This window comes from Setaria viridis, chromosome 5, assembly GCF_005286985.2.
Source record: "Setaria viridis chromosome 5, Setaria_viridis_v4.0, whole genome shotgun sequence".
Lineage (NCBI taxonomy): Eukaryota > Viridiplantae > Streptophyta > Magnoliopsida > Poales > Poaceae > Setaria > Setaria viridis.
The window spans coordinates 20,997,136-21,010,062 of record NC_048267.2 but is presented as its reverse complement, the minus strand read 5'-3'; the positions used below and the strand labels follow the sequence as shown (position 1 = coordinate 21,010,062).

Sequence of the window (12,927 nt, the reverse complement as noted above, 5' to 3'; positions counted from 1 at the left end):
TACCTCCATAGCTGCATGGTCAGTGGCAAGCATCGCATATCGAGTATCTTCAGAATCACTAGCGGAAGAGTACTCACCATCGTCACGAAGAAGCAAAGTGCGCTTGTTCGGACAGTCCCGAATCACATGGCCAAATCCTTTGCAACGATGACACTGAATATCCCGTGTACGGCCTGTGGGAGGGGCGGCGCCTGTGGAAGGGGCAGCGCTGGCAGGTTTGGCCGTTCGCTCGCGCGGTGTAGTGGTGGGCGTGGGTGGCGCAGGGAGAGCGGGTGCGGAGTTGGATGTCGAGCTTCTTCCTGCAAAAGAGTTAGAATATGTCTTCGAGCGACGTCCCTGCACTTCACGTTCAGCTTTGCAAGCATATTCAAATAATGTTGTCATATCTGTGTAGTCCTTATAATCAAGTATATCCTGAATTTCGCGGTTCAAACCACCACGAAAACGTGCCATAGCAGCGTCGTTTTCCTCCAATAACCCACAACGAATCATGCCTATTTGTAATTCCTGGAAATATTCCTCAACAGATTTGGAACCTTGCTGAAAACGTTGCATTTTATTAAGCAAATCGCGGGCATAATAAGAAGGCACAAATCTGTGGCGCATAGAAGTTTTTAATTGCTCCCAAGTGGTTGGAATGGTATTGGGATGTTTGTGTTTATATTCACGCCACCAAATTAAAGCAAAATCAGTAAATTCACTAATAGCAGCTTTAACTTGAGAATTAGCAAGAATATCATGGCATGAAAATTTCTGTTCAACTTCTAATTCCCAATCAAGATATGCAGCAGGATCATATTTGCCATTAAAAGGTGGAATCTTAAATTTAATCTTGGAAAAGGAATCATTACCACCGGGACGGCGTGGCACGCGGCGGGCACGGCCTCGGCGGTCGCCATCGTCCTGGTCCGAGTCACCACCATAACCCTGCTGTAACTCTGCGACTGTTGTGTGCAGTGCATCGAGTCTTGCCACAACTGAGTCGAGTGTGGCCTTAGCGGCCGTCTGTGCAAGGTCGAGCTGATCACACCGCTCGGTCGTCGAGGAGATCGTCGAGTCCAGCCGTTCATGAATCGTCTGAATGTCGGTGACAAGCCCTTCAACTTGTGCCCGTATGCCCTGCAGCTGGTTAGCCCCCGTGTCGACATCATCTGCCATGGTTAGCGCAAATACAAGAACAAAAGCGACGACAAAATAGGGGTGTAACGGCTCACAAGACACTCACACTAGTGCTGTTATCAAAATCTTATCCGTTCTTACCACGCACACAGGGGCGAACTGCAACCAACCGGTGGAACTCGCGAAAGATTGGAGGAGCGATTGCCTGGAGAAACAAAATATGCTCGTCGTAGAGCTATGTGGAGTTCTGGGAAGGCTGCACTCAAATGAAGGATTAGCACAATCAAACAATAATGCAAAGTTGAAATATAGTGCCAAACACGTAACAAGAGTTGCTGGTAACAGGGGAAATCGAAAGAACAGAGGCAAAGGTGGAGAGGGCGCACCTCTTTTTTTTTTATTTCTGTTTTTTTTTTCACAGAGGGTGCCCCAAAACTGATAATATGAACACAGAGGATCTCAAATATCAAATTGCGGCACACACTTTTTCCGAAAGTACAGGGGTATCTCTCTCTCTCTCTCTAGAGTAAGGCGAACCTCAGAAAAAAGTACCAAGAAAGAGGGATATGGATATGACAAGCTGGCACGGGATGCGTGGGGAAGGGCGTGGTATGCGTGGGGGGGGGTTACGGAGTTGCCCCGGAGGGTCGTGACCCAGGGGGGTTCACGGCGCGCGCAAGGAGTTTCCACCGAAACAAAACCGGATCACCTTCCTTCTCCCTGTTGGACTCTTTTTTTTTTGTTTTTGCTTCTTTCCTTTTTTTTTTGCACTCTCCTTTTTTTTTCTGATTGCTTTCTATCTTTCTTTTCTTTTTTGGATAGGGGAGGGGCGATCGGAGGGGTGGGATGGCGCGGCGCGGTTGTCGCGAAGGGGGGCGGTGGGCGTGGCGTGGTAGGGTTGGCGAGCAGCGGAACGGCGGCGGTGGTGAAAACTAGGGTTAGAGGAAAAACGAGAAACAAGAGGTTAAACACAAGTAACCAGCAACAATTGAACGAGTAGGCACACAAATTCAACAAAGACACTTATTGAAAGAATGTGCGAGGCTAAACGGTTGCTGGGACAAGGATCTAACCTGAAAAAAATTTCTTTTGGTTTTTGTGGACTGTAGGAAGGGAAAAACACTTGGTAAAACTCACCGATCAACCTGGAAAGCTGATACCACTTGATAGAGTCGGAGTGCCCGATCTTTCGGTGAGTGGAGATAAATTCGACTTGGTGGAAGTAGACCCTCACGATCCGACTACGACGAGCGAACCCGAAGCGCCAATGCAATCGCTGAACCAACTCCCGATGGTTACCAACCTCGCCGGTGCGAGATCAGCCTGATCACGAAGATCGATTCTTGTCCGCAATCGAAGAACGAACAAGAAAAAGAGGCGAGCAATCTAAATATCACTCGAAGGTGGGGTTCTGAATCAACAAGGACAGCGCGTATTTGCGCGTGTTCAAGAGTAGCTAAAGCTAGATGTAAAACAAAACTCAAGTCGTAAACAACAAGGACTCGGACTAAATAAAGGGGGCACAGCCCCTGGAGTCCGAAGGGGTCACGGCGCCCAACCCTAGGCGCCCCACCTGGGCTGCCCTGTTGGGCCATCTTCTTATTCCGATGGGCCTTCGTTCCTTAACAGCATGATGAAGTTTAATTCTCTCGCACGAGCTCGAGTGATTGGCCCAACTGGATGAGCAACTGTAGGCGCCTGAGGTGGAGGAGCAACTGGAGGCGCCTGAGGTGCTGCTGGTGTAGATGTACTCGTGGTGTCCTCATCAGTATATGCACAGGTTACAACAAGGATAGGTAGAGTTTATATGCGGTAAAGCTAAATTTTCAACATATGCAAGGGTTTGTTTTCAAAAGGGTTTTTGTAAAGCTTTCCTCTAGTGCCCGAAACATTGAGTAGGGTTGATCCTACACAAAGGATCCAAGTTTTTATCGCTATCGGACTCCCCGTCCGCCATAGCGCACGGCACAACTGCCGGACTCTTCCAAAATCCAACACACACACACACACGTGAGATCCTTGCCCAAGTACTAGTTATGTGACCAAGCCGTAACTCGTCCAATGCCGTGGACACGGCTACCCGAATAGGTTTTAACTCTGCAGAGGTTGTACACTTTTCCCACAAGTAGGGTACCGCAGCACGATCACCTTAGTGTCTATGCGGATCCTAACAAAGCCATTACCCACCATAGCTAAAACTAGCTAGTCCACACGGAAGCACCCAAGGGGTTCACGGCTCATCCACGAGACCGTAACCGGGACTTAAGTCACCAAGATCTTACTCCTTTTCCATGGGCTCCCGCTGCTCACCAGCACCCCTGAAGACTAACAGTTTAGCTAGTGGGATTTATGCTAAGCCGTTGCCCATACAACGGTCGAGTGGTTGCACGATGGTGGAATTAGGCAAGATGACACATCAACTCGGTCCTTAATCACGACAAGATGGATATCTCCCGACATTGCTCAACCACCAAGGTACGAGCACAACATCCTGGCATCCCACACAAGGAATACCCATCCATCCCGTCTACACATCCTTTTCCCTTGAACCCAAAAGCCATTTCTCTCACTTGGACACACACACACACATTTATTTTCCGAATACACCATTGTAATACTGATTGCAATTAAGTAGTAATTTCCTAAGCATTCTAGCGGTGGTTATCGACTAAATAGAGCGTGTCATATTTAGAGACAACCATATGATAACAAGGAATGTTCATAACAATCAAGGGGTGGCTATCCAACCATGTCTTGCGATGAAATAATATGCATTTTGTAAAACAAGCCAATAGGTTGTGTTTTGGAAAACTAGGTATTAAATATGCATCAAAGGGTGAGATTGGACTTGCCGTCTTCAAAGCCTTTCGGGAGTTCCGGCTCGCGGTACTGGTCCTCGAGCTCGGGCTCGCGGTCAAACTCCTCCTCGGGCTCCTCCTCGGGCAATTCGCGATCTACGGCACACACAAACAGACACACAAATAAATAAAAGAAAGATCGGTTTTTAACCGTGAGCTTCGAACAGAAAACGTGAACGGAAAATAGGTAGAAGGATTATTTTTGGGAAATTTGGATATGGATCGGCGAAAGTATTCCGGAGGATGACGTGGTGAAATTTGGGATTAATTGGAGGAAGTTTGGCGCATGAAATGACGGGTTAAACATGAATTAAGGGCTTAAACAGGAGGTTTAGGACTGATTTGAAATAAACCAGGGACCTAGTTGTAAATACTTTTGGAGGTGGAGGGGTCGATCTGTGAAATGGCCTGAGAGAGAGGTGGGAGGATCTATGTGTAATTTGGGGAAAGTTGGGGGTCAGATCCAAAATCTGGGGTATTCTTATCCTCTTCTCCAGGAACTTGGAGAGAGAGGGAGAGATGGAGGGTGGCCGGCGGTGACCGGCCGGCCGGGCCTCGCCGGCGGCGAGCCGAGGGCCGTGGGTGGTGGAGGAAGAGGAGGGGGCTCCGTTTTGCCTCTCACCTTGGGAGAAAATGGAGAGGAGCGGCTGGTGGCGGCGGCCTTCGGGCGGAGGAGAGACGGCGGCGGCTTGCGGCGGCGGCGGCAGCCGGGAGTAGGGGCGCGGTGGATGGTGGTGTTGGTGAGTGGGGAGAGGAGCCGGCGAGGGGTCCTTTTATAGGTGGTGGGGAGAGCTCCGGTGGTAGGGGTCCGGCAGGCCGAGCCGGTGGCGTGGTCGCTGGGAGGTGGCGTCGCGGCGGCGGCACGGCAAGGGACAGGGGCCGGGTCCGACGGCGTGCGGGGCGGTCTGTCGACGGCACGCGGCGAGATTTACGGGCACAGGCAAAAGATAGGTGGGGGTCGGCATTGGTGCCGGGACGGCGAAATCACCGGGGAGATTGTCCGATTTCCGGGAGCTCAGCGGTAAAAAGATTTTAAAGGCAATTTTAACGGGTGATTTTAGTTGGTGATTTCTGCGGATGTTACATAGCAAATGAGATGTCAGGCCTCGTTGCACTAGCTAGGTACATTAGTGAACCAATGATTTGAGAATATCTCAATTGATCCCTTGCGATTCTACGGTTTTTCCGCAATATCACACTGGAATCGTAAGGCGTGGGAGCAGACATGCAGTCACTATAACAAAAGCGACTCAAGATCTTCTCCACATAATGGGATTGCACAAGTGTTACCCCACCATTGCCTTCTCTCAGTAGTTTTATGTTCAAAATTACATCAGCTACTCCCATATCTTTCATCTCAAAACTTTGAGACAAAACTTTTAACTTCCTCAATCATATTTAAATTAGTACCAAAATCAATATGTCATCAACATACAAACACAAGATCACACCTTCTCCCCCACCAAAATGGTAGTACACACACTTGTTGGCTTCGTTCACAACAAAGCCAGCTGACGTGAGTCTTGTCAAACTTCTCATGCCATTGCTTAGGAGCTTGTTTTAGGCCATACAAAGATTTTAATAACTTGCACACCTTTCCTTCATGACCCTCTACTACATAGCCATCAGGCTGATCCATATAGGTTTCCTCATCCAACTCTCCATTAAGGAAAGCTGTCTTAACATCCATCTGATGGACGAGAAGACCTTGTGAGGCAGCCAGGGATAGTAATACTCAAATCGTGGTCAATCTGGCAACAGGTGAGTAAGTATCAAAGTAGTCTTCGCCTTCTTTCTAGGTGTAACCCTTAGCCACAAGTCTTGCCTTGTACTTTTCAATAGTACCATCAGGCCTAAGTTTTTTCTTAAACACCCACTTGCATCCTATAGGTTTGCACCCGTATGGACGATCAACAACCTCCCAAGTTCCATTAGACATTATGGAATCCATCTCACTTCTGATTGCTTCCTTCCAATAGTCAGCATCACGAGATCCATAAGCCTCAGCAATGGTTTTTGGAGTGTCATCTACAAGGTACACAATGAAGTCATCACCAAAAAACTTTGTAGTCCTTTGTCTTTTACTCTTTCGAGTCCTTTCATTATCATCCTTCTCATGATTCTCATCAAGTGGTTGTTCAAAGTGTACTATTGTATCATTACATTTAGGGGAATTAACATATTCATAACTAGAGTTGCTAGATGTTTCTTTCATAGGAAAAATGTTCTCAAAGAATGTGGCATCTCTGCACTCCATGATTGTACCAACATGCATGTCCGGTACTCCAGATTTAATTATCAATAATCTATATCCAATATTATGAAAAGCATAGCCTAGAAAGACACAATCAACCATTTTTGGTCCGAGCTTGCGCTTCTTAGCAATTGGTACATTAACCTTTGCCAAGCAACCCCATGTACGCAAGTATGAGAGTGTTAATCTTTTGTTTTCCCATTCCTCGAATGGAGTTTTCTCTTTGTTTTTCATAGGAACTCTATTAAGAGTATGACAAGCAGTCAACATGGCTTTACCCCACCATTCCCAAGAAAGTCCAGCAGTCTCTAACATGGCGTTAACCATATCAATTAGAGTACAGTTCTTCCTTTCAGCCACTCCATTTGACTCAGGAGAATAAGGTGGTGTTCTTTCATGAATAATGCCATGTTCCTCACAAAACAAATTGAACTCATTTGAAAAATACTCTCCACCTCGATCTGATCGAACGTGTTTTATCTTCCTCTCAAGCTGATTTTCAACTTCGGCCTTATAGATCTTGAAAAAATTAAACACCTCATGTTTTGATTTAAGCAAATACACCTAGTAGTATCTAGTAGAATCATCTATCAAAGTCATGAAATATCTCTTTCCACCTTTAATCAACACACCATTCATTTCACTCAAGTCTGAATGAATTAATTCTAAAGGTGCCAAATTCCTCACCTTAGCAGCCTTGTGAGGCTTGCGGGGTTGCTTAGATTGCACACACACTTGGCACTTGGAATTTTTGACCAAAGTGAATTTCGGAATTAAACTCATACTAGCTAGCCGCAACATACAACTAAAATTAACATGACAAAGTCGTGAATGCCAAACATTTGACTCATCGTCACCACACACATGATTCACAACTTTATTACAAGAGTCCGATAAAGATAAACGGAACAAACCATCACAGTCATTATCATTTACCAACAAAGGAGCCAAACTTAGAAATAACACACTTGTTCGATTCAAACATCAACTTCAGATCGACTGTACCAACACCACAAACAGTAGCACCTGAGCCGTTCCCCATCAACACGGATCCAATCCCTGTGACCTGGTAAGAAGAAAACAAAGAAAATATCAGCACACACATGTATATTAGCTCCAGTGTCAATCCACCAATTTGGTAAATGACAAACTGAAATAACAAAAGCATGATTACCATACCCTGATGTTCCCTTCTCAGCATCGCTAATAACAACATTAGCAGACTTCTTCTGCCCGTGTTGCTAACTGTCCTTGCGATCCTTGCAATCCTTGTTAGAACCACCACACACAAAGCACTTTCCCTTGTTGTTCTTATTTTTCTTAAAGTTGGTAGTCTGAGTAGACTTGTGCTCAACTTTCACTTTTCCCTTATTCTTGTGGGATTGGAAGTTCCTTTTCTGCACCATATGGGCGCTAGAACCTCCCTCATTGCCACGCGCACGTGAATCCTTTGCTCTCGCCTTTTCTTCAACATCAAGAGTGCTGAAAAGACCAGCTACAGTAAACTCCTGTCTCTTGTGTTTCAGAGTAGTAGCAAAGTTCCTCCATGAAGGAGGCAATTTGGCAATGATGCCACCGGCCACAAATTTATCCGGCAGCTCACACTTAACATTGACAAGATCCTTTGCAAGAGCATGTAACTCATGAGCCTCTTCAACTACAGAACGATCATCGACCATCTTGTAGTCATAGAACTGCTCCATGATGTGCAACTCGCTCCCTGCATTAGATACTTTGAAATTTGCCTGAAGTGCATCCCACACTACTTTGCCAGAGGGAAGCTGCATGTATGAATCAATCAAGTTCTCAGCCAGAACACTGATCACAGCCCCTTTGAACAAATTGTCAGCAGACATGTACACACTATCCTCTGTAGAGGTGTGCGGTCCCACGGGACGCTCTTTGGTAATGAACCACACGTTTATAGCCGTGAGCCACAACTCGAGTCTGTCAACCCATCTCTTGTAATTCGTTCCATCAAATACATTCGGTTTCAATTGTGCAGCAAAGCCAACTATCGAAAAAGCCCTATCAAGTTTTTGGATTGTTGGAATCAGAGGCATTTTACGGTTCATTTTAATGTGAAATATAGAATAAAACATGACAAATAAGATAATGTAAACAGGAACATGATCCATCATTGCATGAACATAAAGCATACAGTAGGTATTATGAAACATAAGAATTGAACGATAAAGTCAATAGGAAATACCCAGAGGCGGGAACAGTTCCGGAGGAACCAATTGCGCCGTTACCCGACATTGATAGTCGAGCTTGTTCGATGTAGCCGTTCAAGAGTTGATGCAGTGTAGAGCTGAGGCAGTGCAGATGCGTCACCAAGAAGTAGTCGTAGACGAACAGTGAGCAGTCACGCAGACACGCTCCCCAAAAACTTGATCGCCCTTCTACACCTCGGGTGCAGAGTCTCTGGTGAAGAGTGCAGCTTCGGAGGCCTGCTCTTCCGGCGAAGTCCGTGCACATAGATCGCCGGAACGGAGATGACAGAAGCACAGCGTAGCAGTGGACAAAAGCTCTGGTGGTCAGTGTTTTCACGCATGAAAGAATGAGAGGCAGCCTCTCTCTTATAGGCAGCAAAAGACCTTTGGATGCCCAGGTTAATGCAGCAGTTTCTGGGAACTGCTAGCCATTAGCAGTCGTCAGTTACTGGTCACTTGAATCGTCAGTTACTAGTTACTAGTCATTGAATGAGTCTTCAGTTACTAGTCATCAACCATGATAAAAAACTGCAAAACCTAACAAAGCCCAGCCCACACATCACATCGCCACCCCGCGCCGTGCCTCGGTGAGTGAGCGTGTGCGCGTGTGGCATCCTGCTATCCCTCTATCAACTTCTCAACAGGTGCAGCACAGCTTCACCATATAAGTTGGTTAGGGACCATCTCAACTTCCCACTAATGGGCCTTGGGATTTATTTGATTAATTAAGCAATTGGGCCTGCCCAATTATTCTAACATTTTGCACCAAGTATTCTTTATAGTGGTATAATTTTCACAGTACATTCCATACGCGGGAGTTATATACACCAAAGCATTATCAAAGAATCTTTAAGTTATATAGGGAAGGTATCAGCACCTCCTCAAAGTAAGTTACAAACTTCAGCACCTCCTCAAAGAAAACAAATTCCACTAAATTTATAAAGAGGGTCATAAAAAGACGGTGCAATTGATGTAAGGCAAAACTTGCTGCTAGACATGTTACACAATACCGAGTGGTTGTGTGCACAAACGATGAGCCTTTTTCCATCACCACTTCATACATACGGTGTGTACAACCTTGCTCATAGTGATCCAATGATAATACAATGTATATAAATCATCATCACCAAATTATTCTCTCCAGCATAGCGCTTTAAGGATTTTCCCTGATCGAATCTCAAAGGGGGGTGTGTCTTCACTATGGAGGTTTACCCCCTTGACAACAAACCATAGCCTAATGGGCCATTTTCACTACATTACCCTTTTTTCGCCAAGGCTCTTCCTTATTTGTAATTTCAAAATTTTGCAATATCTTATTACACATTAATGTCCTAGAGATACATGGTTCACCTATGTTACCACATTAGGAGCTTTGTTTCTGTCGTTGCCATACCATTTAACTAACAATCATTCACGGTCACATAAACCAAAGAAGCATACAATGACAACAGGGATGACCTAGAAGGACTTTTTTGTCATTTTATTTCCAAAATGGACCTTTATGCAAAATCAGGGGGTGTAAAATCCTTCCATGCACTAGATGTCATTGATATGCTACTACCTAGGGCTCGGCAATGGCTACTACTATTTTGGTACCTACCTCCTGAATGATAGAGATAAGAGGAGAGGAATGCTCTTCTTACTCTACTAGCATGCATGTCCTGATAAAAAAGTAGAGAAAGTGAAATATGAGTGATGAAGAAGCTGCCCATTTGATTGTCGCATCAAGATTATTTGCATATAGAATATTGAAATGTTTAGAACACCAAATAACAGTTCAATATATTATGTTAGTTATTGTTGCTATAGATTTGAATTATTGAATGTCTAAACTTCTAATGATCCCTTGATCCAATAAATTTATTTACGGAAGGCCCACAAATTGAAGAAAACACCCCTACATACATTGGGGTTACTTTATCTATACATTCATTCATTCCACTCATAACAAATATTGGCTCATTCCCTTATTTCCCTTAGCATATAATGGATGCCGTCATGAGCTTCACATTGAAGAATGGCGCACATTGGGGAATTCCCTTGCATCTGTGACCAATCGTTTGGTTGTGGTTCTTCTTCATTCTTGTCATTGCGATTATCTTTGTCCCTAGCAGTACTTGAACCAACATCATGGCTCATTGTCACATCATCCTTTCTAAAAAATTGAGGACTATTTTCAACCACTGCTATCATATTCCATATCCCTTTTTATGCCTCTAAGCTGTATGGTATCAATAAAAACAATGTTCATTTGAGCTCAAGTATATAAGATTAATTGTGAAACTTATGTCTTGTTTTAACTTAATATTCAGATGTGTAATAACTTACACTGCATCCAACAAAGCATAAGTGAAACACATCAAGTAGAGCATGACCACATGTCTCACAATTATGTGTTGATGGTGTAGGTGCCTTACAAAAGGAGACACCACGTCCCCGTTGTTGTGGCCGCTTGTTCAAGAATACAACCCTTGCACTATTTATTATGTAAGTTTGCACATCACTAATATCGAGAATGTCCTCAATCTCTTTAATCCATCGTCAATCCCCAATCCATTTTCTACTGCACATCTTCTCTACAATAGATCTCTAATGGATCCTTCTCTCTCGCTAGCTCCAGCAAAATTGCCACTGTCATTCGTGATTATTCTATGGGATGTCAAGAGTTATTGCTGGGACACATTAACCAGCTCCTCAAGATTTCACATTTCCAACAATGCCGTCTAACAAACTATCAGCAAATTTGGTAGGCCCATTTTGTTTAACGGTAACTTTGGTTGCCATGGAAGAGAACAAATTTCTGGGTTTCAATGTGGCTATGGCCATGATGGAGTGTGAGAATGCGCTTGCAGTGTTGGAGGCCTTGTTGGAGGTATGCCCTAGAGGCAATCATAGAGATGATGATATTCCATTTGTATCCATGATTTGTATATTGTGTTCATTGAATATCCATTAAAGGCTACTTGAATTGATTTGCAATTATGTGAATTGTATGTGAAACTCTTTACGTGTATGGTTATTCTAAAGTTGTCCCTAGTCGGAGTTCATGTGAGGACACACATGAATATTAGACTAGCACATGTATTAGTTGATGACTATGTTTCACAAGTCATGGACATGGAGATGTTGAACTAATAATGTGGACACATGTGGAGACATGTGTTAGGACTGACCCAACATGAGAAGTAGTTCTCTCTTTAAATAACATATACGCTTTGTCCTTAGACCTGAGATTGTCGCATGTATTCTAGATGTGGATCGACCTACTTAGGGGCTATCAAACGCTACGCCGTAACAGGGTAGTTATAAAGGTAGCTTTCGGGTTTGTCAAGAAGCATGCTATGAGACATGGTCAATCAAGATGGGATTTGCCCCTCTCTGATTGAGAGTGATATCTCTGGGCCCCTCGAGTGATCGGATCCGAAAATGCATGGCCATGCTACGTACGGTTAAAAGTTAACCTACAAAGGGATTCCGAATCACAGGATCGAGAAAGAGCGGTCGGCTTGAAGCTAGACCAAATATCGTGAGGCAAAGGGAATAGCATGTATATTATGTTGTGATGGTTCGTCTGATATGATCTTCGTATGCGTATAGGAGTTGGCACGTCTTGCTAGAGGCCGCTACCGACTATTGGGCCGAGTAGGAGTACTCGGGCCATGTCTATACGTATCCGAACCCATAGGGTCACACACTTAAGGGGCTGGAAGCCCAATTCGGATCTGATCCGAGTTGGATTAGGTTTAGGAGTACTAATGGGCCTCGGATCCAGAGGCCCATCAGGAACCTCTATAAATAGAGGGGTGGGGGCGCCCTAGGGTTTACACCTTTTTGGCTGAACACACTTGCCGCGCCTCCCACGCCCTCGCCTGTTGCAACTCGCGGATCTAGCAATCCGGCTTGCGACGCTTCCTCCCTGCACGTGTGGATACCTTGGAGGTGTTGCGCCTGCAGCACTTGGATGAGCCGCCGACGAGCCGCCGACGAGCCACCGACGAGCCGACGACGAGCCGCGGTACCGGAGGCAATCTTGCTGTGCACGTGGACGAGCTGCTGAGGAGTTGCTGGACGTGATCGACTACGTACGACTACTACGTTGTTCGACTACGTACGACTACGTGATCGTCTTCACTGCATCGACGCATATCTACATCTTCCGCACCAGTAGTGCGTCGAGTGGTAATCCCGTGATCCTTATACGGCAGTTCTTCCTGGTTATACGCGGTAGAAATTTTGATTTGCGCTAGTGTAGCCTACCTCGTATCCCAACAGTGGTATCAAGAGCCTTAGCTGCTTAGTTTTGGATTCGGGATGTGTGCATATGGAGATATGCGAGTTTTTTGTTTGATCTATGTCCTGATTTCGTGCCCTTGCTGCAATGGTAGTGTAACGACATACTCCTACCGGTCGGTTTCCGCCATCGGAGTTAAGTGATACACGTAAATCCAGTTGCTGTGAGGGAAGATCAATATGATTGGTC

At 45.2% G+C, this 12,927-nt stretch overlaps 1 protein-coding gene across 1 annotated transcript; it reads right to left on the bottom strand.

The window, feature by feature from the left end:
* Positions 1-7,472: 7,472 nt before the first annotated feature.
* On the bottom strand, positions 7,473-8,369 carry LOC140222827 (uncharacterized). Its single transcript, XM_072293956.1, has one exon. It carries the CDS (start codon positions 8,367-8,369, stop codon positions 7,473-7,475), a length of 897 nt encoding a protein of 298 aa, XP_072150057.1.
* Between the last annotated feature and the right edge of the window lie 4,558 nt (positions 8,370-12,927).